Below are 18,026 nucleotides of genomic sequence, written 5' to 3' on the forward strand. Positions count from 1 at the left end.
TACTTCTACACACCGATGACCTCCGCTCTCGACCGAAATTGGGCTCATTTTTCGCGAACACCGGAAAAGCGGCCTCCACCACAAAAGGTCTTAAAACGATCACGAATAAGAGCGACAAGTATTTCGCGTTCCCTTTGATTAACGCCTGTCTGTCAAATTCTCTTTTTATGAAAATGCGAGTTTTTCTTTTTTTTTTTTTTTTTATTAATAACAGAGTTTTGGTGTTTTATTTACATTTTATTTTATTATTATTATATAATTATTTAATTATTATTATTATTATTTTACTATTATTTTATTTTTGTTTTGCTTCTATTTTATTATTATTTTACTATTATTTTATTTTTGTTTTGCTTCTATTTTATTATTATTTTACTATTATTTTATTTTTGTTTTACTTTTATTTTATTTATTTATTTAGAAAAATTTATTTTATACCAATAAGTGGGAAATTATTTATAGAAAATTATATTTAGTCACTGGAATTTTTCCCAACATAGAAAAAATAATAATAATCGAGAATAATAAAAATTAATTTATAATATTCATATTTTAAATTCAAATGGAAAAAGTATAAAATTTTGATTTATTTTTTTTCTAAAGTTTATTCAAAGTCACCGGAATTTTCCCAAGTAATCTCATTAAATAAATAAGATTGCAAAAGTAGGTTAAATAAGATATAAGAAGATTAAATATAAGATAAAGTGATATCGAAATAATATATTACTAATTAAAATATATTTTAAAATTAAAAAAAAAAAAAAACTTTTAACATTCCGATTGAATTGAAATTATAAGCAATGACAAATAAAATTAGATAAAAGAAATTATTTTTTTTATTCAAATTGATGTTAAATTTAGATAAATAAATATAAATAATAAAAAATAATTAAAGAATTAAATAATAATTAAATAATAATAGTAAAATGGGATAAAAATAAATAAGTAAATAGTAAATAAATAAAAAAAATAATTAAATAAATAGTAAATAAATTATAAATATAAGTAAATAAATAATACAGTAAAATAGGATAAATATAAATAATAAAAAATAAATAAAGAATTAAATAATAGTTAAATAATAATAGTAAAATATGGGATAAAAATAAATAAGTAAATAGTAAATAAATAAAAAATATAATTAAATAAATAGTAAATAAATTATAAATATAAGTAAATAAATAATACAGTAAAATAGGATAAATATAAATAATAAAAAATAAATAAAGAATTAAATAATAGTTAAATAATAATAGTAAAATATGGGATAAAAATAAATAAGTAAATAGTAAATAAATAAAAAATATAATTAAATAAATAGTAAATAAATAATAAATACAATTAAATAAATAGTAAATAAATTATAAATATAAGTAAATAAATAATACAGTAAAATAGGATAAAAATAAAGAATAAAAAATTCCAGTATAATTCCAATAAATAAAGAAATATATGAAAATAAATAAAAAGAAAAATTTAATTTAATAAAATATTTATCAACTGACCTTTTTTTTATTAAAACGCAAATAAAAATTTCTTAACTATTGACCTCGAAATAAGAATAAAATTTCATTTATATTTGAAATTGTCTCGAAGAAAATATTACATGCCTCTCTTTCTCTCTCATCGTGATATAGAATCATAAATAATTTTGTTATGGAAAACAAAAAAAAAAAAGTAATTTCTTCAAATACATTTATTTTTTTATTAAAACTGAATAAAAAAATTTTTACTGAAATAAAAAGTAAAATAATTTTACATTTAAATTGTACTCTTTTTTTTAATAATTTCTATAAATATAAAAAATGGAGAGAAATAATTTTTTTTTTCTTGCTTCAAATGTCATCGCGCGGCAAAATTGAACGACTCAAGTGTCATTACTTTTAAATCAATGTATACGATTACATTAATATTCTTGTTTCTTGTGCATTATTACTTCGTGACAGGATGTACTTGGTATGTATAATCATCGCAGTGAATAAATAGTTTATAAGATCGAGATCCCGTTTTCAGGTCATGAATCGATACATAAAGGAAATAGCATATAAGACACATGACGTCATCTCGCGTCTTTTAATAATCAACTTTTCTTACAATTAGATTAATATAAATTTCGTGTGGTGCGTTAATTATTTTTTTTCTAAAGAAAAGGACTGATGTAATATTATTAACAAATGCATGTGAAGTGAATTTTATTTCTCGAAAACCAGTAATTTATCTTTTTTTTTTATATTTATATAAATTTTTATTTTATTATTTTTCCTCATAAATATTTAAGAGGAAAAAGTAAATAAATTTTTGAAAAGCTATTTGACAATAACTTAACTATACAATTTATTAATAATAATAATAATAAAAAAAAGAGTGCAATTTAAATTGAAATTCTGATGGTATTTAGGGGGGGGGGAGGGGATCGTCTATTTTTTCAGCACATAGTGTCGCATCACTGACAGCGTAGATATTGCAGTATGGCTTGCGAGGCATTAATTTTTTAATTGCTTTCTGTTTTTACAAGCGATTTTGCGCTGATCGAAAAATCATCGCCGCTTCGTTTCCGACCGCGGTTTCGATACAGCTGTTTGTCCGCACCTCTCTCTCTCTCATTCCTTTCGATCACAATTCACTCTCTTTCTCACTCAGTTTTGTTCGGTTTTTTTTTTTTTTTTTACTTTTTTTTTTGCAAACGTGGCTTAAAAATTAATATGCATGGGGTTGGCGAGCCAAACGTTTATCTTGCATTTGATTTCGTTTTGATACGTCGACAAATTGCATTCGCGAATCAAAGACTATTGGTTACCAATATATGTATATATATATATATATATATATATATATAAATTTGTATTGACAGGAATTTTAATTCTCAGAAAGATTAGAGAAAACAAATGTCAAAAAGACGTGTGTGACATGAAAATCATTACTATTTTGTTTACTCTGATAACATTTCCTTTTCATCACGCGCTCGCGACTCTCGGGTAATTCGCATTAAAGTTTCATTTCCGTTTTCAATTTTCACTTTTCCGGAATCAATATATTGTTTCATTCTTGTTTTCGACGAAATTTGTGAAAGAAAATTGCATTTCGATTGGATTTAATATGATTTTGGAAAATTTTTAATTTGTGTATTTTTTATTAAGATTCTATTTTTTTTGAAATTAAGGAACTGGTTCTGAAATTTAGCAAGGGTTTTTAAAATTAAGATTGATTTTATTAAATTAAAACACTGTTAGTGAATTTCAGCGGAGAGTTTTTAAAATCAGAATTATTTATTGAAATTAAGACACTGGTACTGAATTTCAGTAGGGGTTCTTAAATTAAGACTCAGTTTCTGAAATTAAGCCACTGGTACTGAATTTCAGTAAGGGTTCTTAAATTAAGACTCACTTTCTGAAATTAAGCCACTGGTACTGGATTTTAGCAAGGACTTTTAAATTAAGACTGATTTTTATAAAATTAAGGCACTGTTTCTTAATTTCAGCAGTGTGTTCTAAAATTAAGACAAATTTTCAGAAATTTAGGCACTAGTACTGAATTTTAGCAAGGACTTTTAAATTAAGACTGATTTTTATAAAATTAAGGCACTGGTACCGAAAGTCAGGAAACTTTTCTTAAATTAAGACTCAGTTTCTGAAATTAAGCCACTGGTACTGAATTTCAGTAAGGGTTCTTAAATTAAGACTCAGTTTCTGAAATTAAGCCACTGGTACTGAATTTCAGTAAGGGTTCTTAAATTAAGACTCAGTTTCTGAAATTAAGACACTGGTACTGAATTTTAGCAAGGACTTTTAAATTAAGACTGATTTTTATAAAATTAAGGCACTGGTACCGAAAGTCAGGAAACTTTTCTTAATTTAAGACTCATTTTCTGAATTTAAAAAACCGTTTCTAAATTTCAGCAAACTTTTCTCAAATTAAGACTCATTTTCTAAAAATAAGCCTCAATGTAAACAAAAAGAAAAGAATTGCTAATTTTTTCTAATTAAAAAAAAAATTTTCGAAATTTTTTTTTTTTTTTTAAATATAACGAACAAAAAGTATAACAATTGAAATAATGTTTTACAAGAAGCAATCGAGTATAATCGAATTTTTGAAATATTGTATACCAAACATATGGAGAATCGTGAAGTGGCAGCTAGTTTCGAATGAATCGACGATTAAAAATTAATAACGAATATCAACAAAAGGCCAAATCAATAACGAGGTCGGCGCTTCATTACGCGAAATTAAAAAAAATTTCCTTTTTCCCCAATTGGCTGAATAAAAAAACCACGAATCGGCCTCGTTCTGTAATTACAAATATCCACACGAGTGGTCCGTTGACAAAAAAAAAAAAAAATACAAAATCCCCGTAAACAGACTCTCCTGATCGATGGCTGTACCTCCCCTAATTTTTATTTACCTCCCCCCCCTCTCTCTTTTTTTTTCCTCCAAACCCCCTCGTGCTTGCTCTTTTTTACTTCGTGTCGCGAATTACCATTGCAAACGGCTTTGGTCGCGAGAGGAGGTGGAATGACGCTAGCAATATAAAACCTGGGGCTCTAACGAAAAAGAATAAAAAAAAAAAAAATGAATAAAAAAAAAAAATGAAAAAAAAACTTTCCATGTGATTATTAAAGAATAAATTTAAGAAAAAGAGACAAAGAGAGTAAGCATGAATAAGCATTACGGAACTGATAACGCCTCGGGTCCTTTTTAAAAACGAGAATTTTAACTTTTCCTCATTCATAAATCATATTGAGATTTCCCAGGCTTTGTTTATTTTAATGAAACTTCTCTTGTGCTTTCTATATTCAAGAAAAATGTAAATGAAGATGAAATTTTTAAATTGTGAATCGCGAATGTATTTTAAAATATAAAAATAAAATGAAAGAAAACACAGAACAATATTTTGCAAAATCGAAAAATTAAACCCATATTGTAAAAATTTAAATAAAATTAAGAAACAAATTTTTTTGGGTTAATAAAATAAAAATTATTAATGCAAAATCAAAATTGTGTACCACCGCGAGAATCGTGGATTTTTTTAATTAAAAAACGTAATACTGTCAAATTCTCCATCGTTTTTACTAACGAGTTTGACTCGCTTTCCTCGAATTCAAATTTCAATTTGCTAAAAAAAAAAAAGTTGTTTTAAATCAACAAAAGAGTTTTAATTAAAATTTTCCTTTAAATAAGCAGTTTGAGGGGGGAGAGGGGGGTGAGGGAGAAGGAAATTAATTTAAAAAACTCGAATCACTCGATCAAAAATGACACAAGTAAAAAAATAATAAAAAAAAAACAATGGGACCATAAAACAAAGTAAATTTTTTAACGAGCGGGGATGTTTATTTTTTATTATTATTATTATTTTTTTTCCCCTTGTTCAATTGGGAGCAATGCCGAATTAAGTCACATATCGAATCACAATTGAATTATTATCGTCGGTGCTTAAAAATCATTGTTTCGAAATATAAAATATAACTTTCTGTATATATATAATCATTTTTATGACTTTTAAAAAATTCAAAATTGGACGAGGGGGGGTGAAGTTAAATTGTCAATTTTCATTGGGAGACATTTTTAACTCGCAATATAAACCCCCCTACCAGAATTTTGGAAATACATTTTGTAACCCTCGAGTTAACCCCCCCCCCCCTCCCACTTTTTCCTGCCCTTTGTCCCTCGTCTCCTGGTCGTCGTCGTCGTGGTCGATGGACGATATTAAAACGGGGTAGCGCGAAAATAATTACATTTAATAATTGGCTGAAATATCAGAAACGAAAATTAGTTCATCGAGCGACGCATTAATTAATAATTTCATACATAATCGAAAGAGTCGCCGGGGTGACATTTTGTGGCCCTTGTGTCGTTTATAAAAAGTAATTTTAAACCAAGCGCCTCTCTCTCTCTCTCGTTCCACATTTATTCAGTTATTGAAATTATAATTGGAACTTTTTATGTGTTTCTGGTATAAAATTACTATTTTCGGTTTTTGTAATAAATGAATTTTATTTTTTTTGCAAATATTTTCATATTTTTACTGCTTTTGTTTTGTTTTTTTTTTCGTGAGAATGAAATTTTAATATAAATAAAAAATTAAATCTTTTTTTTTTTTTTATAATTAAAAAATCACGTATACAATAATAATAAAATGTGGTAAAAATTTAATCTGTGAAAATTAAAAATATTTCCTTTTGATATATAAATAAAGCATGCACACAGTGTTTGTATGTGATGTCTGTTAAATTAAAAAAGAAATATTGAAATAAAAAAAAAAAAAAATTTTAATAAAATTTGTCAAGACTTTGGCTTGTATTATTCAGAGTGTATTTTTAGCCCGGACCTGATCGATGGATTGAATACAAATGCTTTTGAACTTTTTTATTATTTTTTTTTTTTTTTTTTTTTTTTTTTCATCGTAAAAATCCTTTTAGAGATCCATCGAGAAATACTATCAATACCAAATGCAAGTGCGAGTGAATTTTCCTTTTTGAATAATAAACATTTGAAATTAACACAGACTGAAAGCATTTTTACGAGAAAATGGACGCAAGTTAGATATTTCCCCTCTTTGTTTCTAAAAATTGCATTTTATCCCCTCCCGATGTTTATTGAGAATTTTTTTTTAAAATTCTTAAATTTCAAATCGTGAATTTAAAATTATTTATTATTAACATCATCTTTTTAGAGTAAGAAATTTTTTTTAATAGAAAATCAATTTTTTCTGTTAAATATACTTATTTTGCTTTTTTATTTAATATTAATTTCAAAACTTAAAAGCATATCATTAAATAGTAATTATAGAGGAAAAAAAGAAATTGCATTATAATAATTAAATATAAAATTGCTCCTAATGTATTTTTTGATTATATTTAAGACAGTGGAATTTTTATTTAAAAATTGACTCTTTATATTATTCTTGAATATAATAAGTAAATGTCTTGAGATAAATGTTAGCTGTTGGCGATTTGCGTCATAAATTATTTTTATAACTTGAAATATTTTTATAAGTGAAGCAGCTGGCCTGATTCAATTTCACGAGTTGGAAAAATAATAATTTAAATATATATATATATATATATATATATATCAAGTGCTTCTCGGTAATAACTCGCGATATACGTCAACTATTTCGTTTTCTATCGGCAATTTCTATAAATGCAATGCGCCTAGGAAATGCCGATCAATCTTCGTCGTTTTAATATATCAAAACTCGTTAATATTACCGAGAATCCACTGTCGTCACTCGAGAATAATTAATTTTAAAATAATTCAATTTTTTTTTCTCTTTCTCCTCTTTGAAAAAAAAAAATCAGCGAACATGAAAAATCGGAAATTCAAAATTTAAACAAATTACAAATATATATATTCTGAATTTTTGAATATTTTTCTTGTAACTAAAAACAAAATACTGAAAAAAATTTTTTTGATTCAAATAATCGATTTAGGTATCATAAATATTTACTTGAACCAAATAATTTTTATTTGAATTAAATAAACTGTATTTGAACCAATAATTTCTGTATTTGAAACAAATACCATCGCAAATAATAATTATTTAATACAAATAAATATTTATTTGTTAATAGTCAAGTAACCGCACGGAAAATTTTTTTTTACCTGTAACAAAGATATATTTCTCTAGAATAGCGAAATCTTTCCTTGTTTCAGTGAAATTTATCGCTATTTCGGAAAATTTTTTTCCGTTTGATTATTTGAATCAAATATATTTTTTTTTTCAGTGCAACGAAAATCGAAAATCATTCAAATTACGAATATATTCTCAATTTTCGAATATTTTCCTCCCAACTAAAAAAAAAAGAGAACCAATAAATAATAAAACTTTCGACAAAATAAAAAATTCATAAACTAAAGAGAAAAAAAATATATATATGCGAAAGTTATAAAAAAAAAAATAACATAATCTAATAATGAATTGGTTGAAAAAAACAACGTTTATTATTGTATAAATAAATAAAAAGCAAATAAAGTATACGAGCGTAAAAAAAATGAAATGAAACTCGCGCAATTAATTTTTACGAGGTTAATAAAAAAAAAATTTTATTTATAAAAAATCCACTGTAAAAATAAATTTTTTTTTTGAAAAATTGGCGGTTTTGAATAAGTGGGAGTCGAAGAGTGAGAGAGGGGGGGGTGGGATTTCCCCCCTGGGCTTTGCAAATAAATTCAAAAGAAATTCGAACGTAACAATTTGTTCAGCGAGCAAAATAACGGTCAGTGTTTTGCAGTAATATTTCACTGGAGCAGTTGGTATTAATTCGTAATATGTTACCGAACAAACTATACGAAAGACCGTTTTCACCCCCCCCCCTCCTCATTCTCCATCTCTTTTTCCATGATTCTCATCCCCCACGTGACAAAAATCCCATTCCACCAATCCTCTTAATATATGGTTCGGTATTATTGCAATGCAATGGACAGAATACTGTCAAAATTTATCGGTGGCCGTTTTTCATGCGCACGTCAAATGAGTGAACCGATTAAAGCGTGCGAATTAGCCGAAATTTCGTGGGGGGGGGTAGGGGGGGTTGTATAACAAATTGAAAAAAAGAAAATTTGCTTTTGTCTCAATTGAATTTCCCAAATAAAAATTATTTTTTTTTATAATTTTTACTAGTGAAGAAAAAAAATATTAAAAGAAAAAAATATTTAAAGAATAAAATAGTTGAAGAAAAAAATATTTATCTGAATCAAAGAAATTTTTCACTAGAATAGCGAAAGATTTAATTGGAACAAGTTAAACTTTTGCTACTATCGTGAAACGTTTCGCTGTTTCATCTTTATTTCCGTGAATAGAATTTTCGGAGGAATTTGCGTTTCACACTGAAAAAAAAATTTATTTGATTCAAGTACTCAATTACTTGACTATTATCAAATAAATATTTATTTTTATCAAATAATTATTATTTGAGTCAATTAAATGGTATTTGTTTCAAGAGTACAGAAATTATTAGTTCAAATAAATATTTATTTGATAATGCTCAAGTAATCGAGTATTTGAATCAAATAAATTTTTTTTTCAGTGCACGAATTAGTATTAGAATTTATTTTATTTTTTTTTTAAACAAATTTTTATTCTACAAAATATTTAGCAGAATTTTTAGGTTGAATTTTTAATTAGTATTTTCATTTTAGAGAATTTTTCTTAACCCTCGAATTTTTTATATAAAATAATTCGTATTTAATCGAATTTTAATTTTGTCGATTATTCGGTCAATTGCAAATTCGGTATAAGAATTCTACCGAAAAAATAAACAAAGTTGGAAAAAAGCAGTTTTAAAAAAACTGTGTTGTGGCTGAGTGGGTTTGAACACTGATCGTACAGACATGAAGAAGCCGAGTTCGATTCCCGCTGGTGAAAAAAAAAATTTCAAATTTCAAATACAATAAAAACTAAAATATTACTAAGTCTAAAAGATTAGATGAAAGATTAAAAATTTGAAAAATTAATAAATCGTAATAATTTTGTCGAAATTTTATTTTTTTTTCGGAATTTTATCTACACGAAGGGAGTGATTGTTGATTGTAATGAATCGAAGATTAAATCATAAAAGCGAACAAGTAATATTTCATCATGAACGATGCAATCAAGCAAACCGAGAGGTAGAGGGGGGTGGGGGGAGGAGAAACAAATTGAGAACAATAAATTCAAATTTATCTTGGTTTACAGCGCATAAAAATATGTTTATAAATTCGAATTGCAAATCAGTTGTCATTGGATAAAAATTACAAAAAAAAAAAAGAAAAAAATTATTCAGCCAAGGGGAATCGAACTCGCGTCCTTCGCATGTTCACGGTCAAAGCACAAAGCCTCTCGGCTATAACACACAGTCAATTTTTATAGTTTTGAAAAAAAAGTTAAAATTAAGTATTAGTCGAATAAATTGACAGAAAAAAAATAGTGGAGAATGAAGTAATAAATAAAAGAGAGAGAGAGAGAGATTGGATCAAAGGGAACAATTAATATTTGTGGGGGGACATTATGAAAGCAAAGTTACGTTGTGTCGTGTCGACGAAATGGGGTAATTTCTTCCTACCTTTACCTTTTCACTACCCCCCCCCCCTTGTTCTCAAGAACGTTGCCCTGAATTTATAGACGCTTCGAGGGTTGGCATACGTTTGAAACCGGAAGTGGCACGTCCCCCTTCCATCGGAACTTAGTATAAGGTAGGCTATAAGTTAGGTAATATGGCAACGTCGAGGTCCGGAATTGCTTTGCATACCATTTCGCGCAATCGCGAGATCTTAATATCGACTGTAATTTAGAGCGGCTCCTTCTCTCTGTCTTGTGAATCTTTCTCTCTCTCACTCTCTCTCTCTCTTTTGCTCTGAACCGTCCGTCATACTTAGGATTCCGTTATTGCTTCCCTCGTCTTCCGCCGGCCGCTCTTTTAACTCCTAATGTCTTTATTTTTAAATTATATTGCCCCACGGGATTCCCATATTAGTTCACACACGCATTGCAAAAAATGTATGTATATATATGTATCGTTTCAGTCGATTTATATTCTGTATTACTCCTTTTGAGTTTATATATATATATATATATATATATATATATATATATATATATATATATATATATATGTGTACTGACATCAATTGTCTACTTGAGATTAGCTTTTCTATTTATGGCAGTATGCATCATTTGCATATTTCCATATAGTGGTGAGAAAATTTCAATAAATATTAAAAGGAAAAATATTTTTCTTTTTTTTGTGGAAAACTTTTTTTTTATTCTATGCTTTCTAAATTTTAATTAGAGGGAATTCGTTTACTAATTTGGATTATTTGAAATTTTTACTAATTTTTTACTAATTTAATTAATTTTACTAATTTTTTTTTTGGAAAATACTACTATTTGATTTAATATTATTATTTTTAGTAAATTTTTTAGTGAAAAATGACTAAAAATTAGTAGATATTTTCACTAATTTATAGTCAAATTTTACTATTTCTTTCAGTAGTATTTTTTTTTACTAAAGTTTTAAAGAAAAATAATTAAAAATAAGTAAAAATTTTCGCTAATTTTTAGTAAAATATTAATATTTAATATAGTAGTATTTTTTTTTACTAAGGCTTAGTAAATTTACTATGAAATTTAGTACAATTTAGTTTAGAAAGGTTTACTGGATTTTTTAGTAAAATTTATTTGATTTAGTTGATTTTTTCTACTAAAGTGTAGTAAATTTACTTTAAAATTTATTACAGATTAGTTTAGTAAAGTTTACTGAATGTTGAGTAAAGTTTATTGAATTTTTAATAAAATCATACTATTTGATTTAGTAATTTTTTTTTACTAATTTTTTACTAATTTAATTAATTTTACTAATTTTTTTGGAAAATACTACTATTTGATTTTATATTATTATTTTTACTAAATTTTTTAGTGAAAAATGACTAAAAATTAGTAGATATTTTCACTAATTTATAGTCAAATTTTACTATTTCATTCAGTAGTATTTTTTTTACTAAAGTTTTAAAGAAAAATAATTAAAAATCAGTAAAAATTTTCTCTAATTTTTAGTAAAATATTAATATTTGATATAGTAGTATTTTTTTTACTAAGGCTTAGTAAATTTACAATGAAATTTAGTACAGTTTAGTTTAGAAAGGTTTACTGGATTTTTAGTAAAATATTACTATTTGATTTAGTTGATTTTTTCTACTAAAGTGTAGTAAATTTACTTTAAAATTTATTACAGTTTAGTTTAGTAAAGTTTACTGAATGTAGTAGATTTTTTTTACTAAAGTGTAGTAAATTTACTTTAATATTTATTACAGATTAGTTTAGTAAAGTTTACTGAATGTAGTAGATTTTTTTACTAAAGTGCAGTAAATTTACTTTAAAATTTAGTACAGTTTAGTTTAGTAAAGTTCATTGAATTTTTAGTAAAATATTACTATTCAATTTACTAGTATTTTTTTTTACTAAAATTTAATAAAACTCTAAAGTTCAGTAAAGTTGTTTAATAAAGATAATTAAATTTTAGTGAAATATTACTATTTTATTTAGTAGTATTTTTTTACTAAATTTTTGTAAAATGTGCCTCAAAATTTAGTACAATTTAATTCAGTAAAATGTATTAAATTTTTAATTAAATATTACTATTTAATTTAGCAGTATTTTTTACTAAAGTTAAGTAAATTTACTTTAAAGTTTAATAAAGTTTTGTTTAATAATAATGATTACTAAATTTTTAGTCAATTATTATTATTTGATTTAGCAGTACTTTTTTTTTACTAAAGTTTTAGTTAAAAATGACTAAAATAACTTTTACTTAGTAGAAATTTTCACTAATTTTTACTAAAATATTACTTTCTGATACGAAGAAAATTGAAAAATAAAACTAAAGTAGTTTTTACTACTTTCAAAGTAAATTCTAAACTATCAGGAATTTCTGCACTTTTCTAGCAACTTTTGCTCCGGAAATAGTAAAAAAAATAAACTATTTCCGGAATAAATTTTACCATTTCAGAAGTAATTTTTTTTCCGGAGAGTTTAGATTTTACTTTGTATGTATAGTAAAAGTTACTTTATATTTTTTTCTGTGTAGCATATTTCGTTTTATTACAGTTTTAGTGAAACAGTGACTAAAAATTAGTAGAAATTTTTACTATAATTTAAATTAGTAAACAAATTCGAATTCGAATTTACAAATTACTTCTTTAAATTCTAAATTTATTACAAAAAACATATATAAAAAAATTAATAATAATAATAATAATAATAATAATAATAAATAAAATAATGAAAATATTGCTCTTTTTATTAACAAACAAATTAATAAATAAAAATGTTTAATGCAATTTTTTTTCGTTTTCATTGCAGTAGTAATTTGTAAAAAAAATAGAACAAAAAAATAATTTCGTTCATCGCAATAATTTCGCACAAATTTAGAATTAAAATTATTACTATTTAAAAAAATTTATTTCTCTACTTTTTTTGTATTAAGATTTCCATTGTTATTTAATTTAAATTTACATTTTAAAACAAATTGTTTTTGTTGAATCAGAATTTTTTTTTCCCTGACGCGGATAAGAGACTATTTAAGAATTCTAGTCGAGCGGCAAAGACAATGAAAGAAAGTAGTTTTTTAAGACAAAAAAAAAAAAGAAAAAAAAGAGGGGTGAGAAAAAAAGAGGTCGTAGATGCGGTGCGTCTTTTTTTTTTCTTCTCGACATTTTACCTTCTGATGCTACTGCCTTGTGTGGTAACACACAAGGATAGAAAATATATAGAAGGGGTGAGCCTCTAGAGGCCTAGAGAAGTCAGCACGGCGTACTCTAGGGGTTTCATATTTCAACCCCCTTATATATATATATATATACATATATATATAGGGTACTAATTATCATCGTCGCGCAGTCTCTCGACGTAAATGCCTGAATGCACCGACGCAGTGGGACGGGTTACGTGAAAGAGATAGAAAAAAATCTGAAAGGCGAGGAGAGACACACGAGAAGAAGCAAAAGAGTTCAAGTTATAGAGAGAGAGTGGGAGGGAGAGGGAAATCCTCGCAAAACAGAGACGAAAAGAGGGCAAAAGATAAGCTCGAGAATAACTCGCACATTTTATTATAGAAAAAAAAAAAAAAATTAATACAAGCCCCGTAAGGAGACTTCGAGTTATAACGAAAAAAAAAATTAACCTCTTCTTGGTTGCTTCGAGTATTCACCCCCCCCCTTCTCCCCCTTCCCTTGATTCTATCATTCATGAGTTGAGTGTCGAAACGAGTTAAGAGTCAAGAGTTGGTCGAGTGTTACGAAAGAGAATCTTCCAAATATCACATATTCTGTCTCACTCTTTTCCTCGTTTTTCAGTTTTTTCCGTTTCTTAAGGAAGAGCGCAAGAGAGAGAGAGAGTTTTCATTTGAATTTGTAGTTTTGCGAATATTCTTTCAATTTTTCTCAATTTCGTTTTTTTTACTATTTTTTTCTACTTTTTTATTTTTCTTTTTTAGTTTTTTTACGTCTTTTTCCTTTTTTTATTTTTTATTTTTCCCTTTTTTATTTTTTCTTTTTTTACTTTTTTCACTTTTTTAATTTTTAGTTTTTACTTTCGTTTTTTCTTTTTTACATTTTTCTTTTTTACTATTTTTTCTTTTTTTCCCCTTATTTTAATTTAGTTGTACGTTTTATTTTGAAACGTTTTTGTTAAAAATGCGAAACTTATTTTCATCTGATAGAAAAATATTTTTGTCAATTCGTCTCTCTCTTTCAACTATTTTTTGATTAATTCGTGAAAGTTTTCAATTTATCTTAATGCACTTCTCGTTAGTGTATATATATATATATATGTATAAATTAGTCAATTTAATTGAATATTTTAGTTAATTGTGCATTTCAATTTAATAGATTCAATCAAAAATTTATAAGCTGAATTTTGCAACGTTTTGAAATGGAAAATAATTTAATTACATATATATACAAACAAAATAATAAATATATCTGTTGTAATGCGCGCAATGAATGATATATTATTTAAAAATAATATTTAAATTGTAATTCTGCAAATACTCGATTTTAATTAAACGCGTAATTAATTATTATAAGACATATATAGTAATTTAAATATTCTTTTTCTCACCCAACATGATGGTTATAAGATTTTTTTTTTCCAAAAACTGAACTCACCTGAAACAAAAAAGAAAAAATTTAATTAGAAACAATTTTATAAAAACAAATAATACAAATAATATAAATAAAATATAATATATAAATAAATAATAATAAATAATACAAATAAATACTACTAATAAATAATAAAAATAATTAATACAAATAATTAAAACAGATAATTAATACAAATATAAAATACATATAATAAAAAATGGACAATTTTTTTTTCCCGTATTTTCCAATTGAAACAATTGTTATAATACTATAATAGATAATAATATAATAGTATACGATTGTAATAGTACAATAATATAATAGGTAATATATAATAATGAAATAGGTTATATTAAAATAATATAGTAATAATAATAATAACAATAATAAAAACCAAAATTCTTTTTCGTAATTTAAAAAAACACAAATAAAAGTATAGAGAAAAATAATAATAATAAAAAAAAAAAAAACCAGTTGACTTTTTACGTTGTTACTATATGACCGTGAGGATAAATAGTTAATTCAGATGTGTTTCCCGATTGGAAACAATATCCAATTTTAGCGTTTATTAAAAATTTATAAAAGCCTTTCTGAAATTGGGTAAGTTAATTTTCAAACTCTATATTGCTTCGAATACATATAAATAAATTGTGACACAGTTCTCTCGTCTATTTTCAAAATAATTTTAAATTTATTTAAAAAAAAAAATGAATAAGAGATATATAATATGTCCAATTTGAAAAACGAAAAGAAAAAAAAATAGGAACTTGATTGCACATTTTACAATAAATGTAGAAAAAAATATATATATATAGAGATGTCACAGTGCACTTTTCGTGAACAAACATTTGCCAGTTTCTGCATCCATCTTCCCTTTCTTTCAAGTTATCCACCTTCGTTTTTCTTCTCTTGTTTTTGCCGAGACACTAACAGGAAAATAATACCTCGTTGATTGGCAATTTAGCTTGAGATTGCAGAGAGAGAGAGAGAGGGAGAGAGGGAGAGACTTGGTGTGGTCCAAGAAACGAGGCAAAGTATAGGGGAGGGGGGGAAATAGAGATTCCAGAATGGGGAAGGATGAGACAATGGGCATAAATTGATATTGACTTTAAGAGATACTTTTTTCGCTATTACATATTATTTTTATGATTTTCTTTTTTTTTTTTCTATTAACAATTGCTATTATTAGTGCGAAAATAATTTATTTTCTTTTAACGAAACTACTATTTAAAAAGCCATTATTAATTTGAAAGCATTAAATTATTATCCAATAAAATTAACGTCAATATTGGATGAAACTATCAAACAATATATTGACGAAGCTTTGTAAAAATAGAAAAATTTAATTGTGATAACCACATTAACTCCAATTAATCCAATTAATCCAATTAATCCAATTAATAACAATGTTTAGTCAAAGCAACCAAAATTTGGTTGGGCCAACAAAAATAATTTTGTTGGTATTTAAGAAACCAAACTATATATTTGTTTTGAATCAAAAATATTTCTTTAAGTCAACGAAAGTATTTGGTTGAGTGTTTTTTTTTGTTGGCATAACAAAAATGTTTAGTTAGCTCAACCAAATTTTTTTTTAGGTCAAATTAATTGGTTGTCGTAACCAAATTTTTTTGTTAGAACAACAAATTTTTTATGGTTGTAGAAAAATTTTGTTTTTTTTGGGACAAAACTATTTTTTTGTGTTAACCAAATTATTTTGTTGTGGTAACCAAAATTTGGTTGGAATATAAAAATGTTCTACCAAATAATTTTGTTGGCCTAACTAAATGTTTGGTTGAGATAACAGTTACAGCCAACCAAAATTTTTTTTTTTTGATAACCACAACTCCAATTCTATAACTGAGAAAAATGTTTAGTCAAAGCAACCAAAATTTGGTTGGGCAAACAAAAATAATTTTGTTGGTATTTAAGAAACCATTTGTTTTGAACCAAAAATATTTCTTTAAGTCAAGGAAAGTATTTGGTTGAGTGTTTTTTTTTTGTTGGCATAACAAAAATGTTTGGTTAGCTCAACCAAACTTTTTTTTCGGTCAACAATTAAATTAATTGGTTGTCGTAACCAAATTTTTTGTTAGAACAACAAATTTTTTATGGTTGTAGAAAAATTTTGTTTTTTTGGGACAAAACTATTTTTTTGTGTTAACCAAATTATTTTGTTGTGGTAACCAAAATTTGGTTGGAATTTAAAAATGTTCAATCAAATAATTTTATTGGCCTAACTAAATGTTTGGTTGAGATAACAGTTACAGCCAACCAAAGTTTGGTTAAAAGAACCAAAATTGCCTAACCAAACAGTTTTGTTGTAAATCTGTTTTTTTTTGCACACAAAAAATTTTACGTACGCCAAAAAATTTTTTGTTCACAAGTCCGATTTGTGTATTACCCAAAATTTTTCTAGAGACTACTTTGTATATAACACATGAGATCCTGTAGATAACACAAGAAATTTTTTTTTTTACTGGAAATTGAAATTGTTCCAAAGGAAAAAAAAAAATTTTTTTTTGTTTGCAGATATTTTAGACGTAGAATATTGAGAGAGTGATTTCACTCTAAAATCGAGGGGGGAGGGAGGGATGAAATGACAGAAGACAAAACGCAGCTTCGACGCATTGTTTCGAAAGTTTCAATGAAGCGGATACAATACGAGATAAAAGGTGAAGTTTACCATTGGATATAGAGAGACAGAGTGAATATATACATATACAGGTATTCGATGGGTCTCATATCAAACTGAGAGCCAGTTTGGTATCATCTATTCTCGAACCGCCATACTCTTTCAAGAAACTTCCTCTCTCCCCCTCCATTTTTGCCATTTTGACGTTTTCAAGGGTGAAGAGCAGAAAAGGGGAATATAATACATGAGACAACATGTAGAGGGAAGGAAAAGCACATGTGCGCAATAAAAGGGGGGTTGCATTCACATATACTCTATATATATATATATAGTTTCCATTATAAGCTTTTAATGAGACAGATTTGTTATATGCGACTTTTTTGTCATTTTTTTTTTTTTTTTTTTTTGTCATTTTTGCATGCCATGATAACAACACCTTTTCGGTTTGTATTGTTGTTGTGTCGTTCGGTCATTGTCTGCTTGAATAACATAATCTCGTAATAACCTACTCAACCGGAAACCAGACACGGTACGTTTGGTCGCTCTTTTTATATATATCTCTCTCTCGTATATATGTATTATCGACTGATAAAAATCTACGGGATGAAAAAATAAAATAAATTCGCATTTGATTGAGAGTGAGAGATGAATACTTTTTTACGATAAAAAAAAAACAGAATTATGATTCTAGGCTTGTTTGAACCTTTTTGATAAGAATAAACTAATTTTTTTTTTTATTAAAAACAAATAATTTTTCTTTCCATTGTGTTTTTTATGA

The 18,026-nt window shown here is 25.8% G+C and overlaps 1 protein-coding gene across 8 annotated transcripts in view; it reads right to left on the reverse strand.

The window, feature by feature from the left end:
* Positions 1–18,026, reverse strand: part of LOC127281722 (protein bric-a-brac 1-like) — a 379,471-nt gene that overhangs the window by 70,786 nt on the left and 290,659 nt on the right. For 3 of the 8 annotated variants that reach the window (XM_051305593.1, XM_051305594.1, XM_051305595.1), the window contains exon 2: positions 14,591–14,637. The exons of the other annotated variants lie outside the window; for them this stretch is intronic. In XM_051305593.1, the coding sequence (XP_051161550.1) occupies positions 14,591–14,637 (47 nt within the window). The remainder of the gene's footprint in view (positions 1–14,590; positions 14,638–18,026) is intronic. 8 annotated transcript variants of the gene reach the window in all.

The sequence above is a fragment of the Leptopilina boulardi genome, unplaced genomic scaffold (assembly GCF_019393585.1).
Source record: "Leptopilina boulardi isolate dan_hultmark-lab unplaced genomic scaffold, ZJU_Lbou_2.1 LbouV2_278, whole genome shotgun sequence".
Taxonomy (NCBI): Eukaryota; Metazoa; Arthropoda; class Insecta; order Hymenoptera; family Figitidae; genus Leptopilina; species Leptopilina boulardi.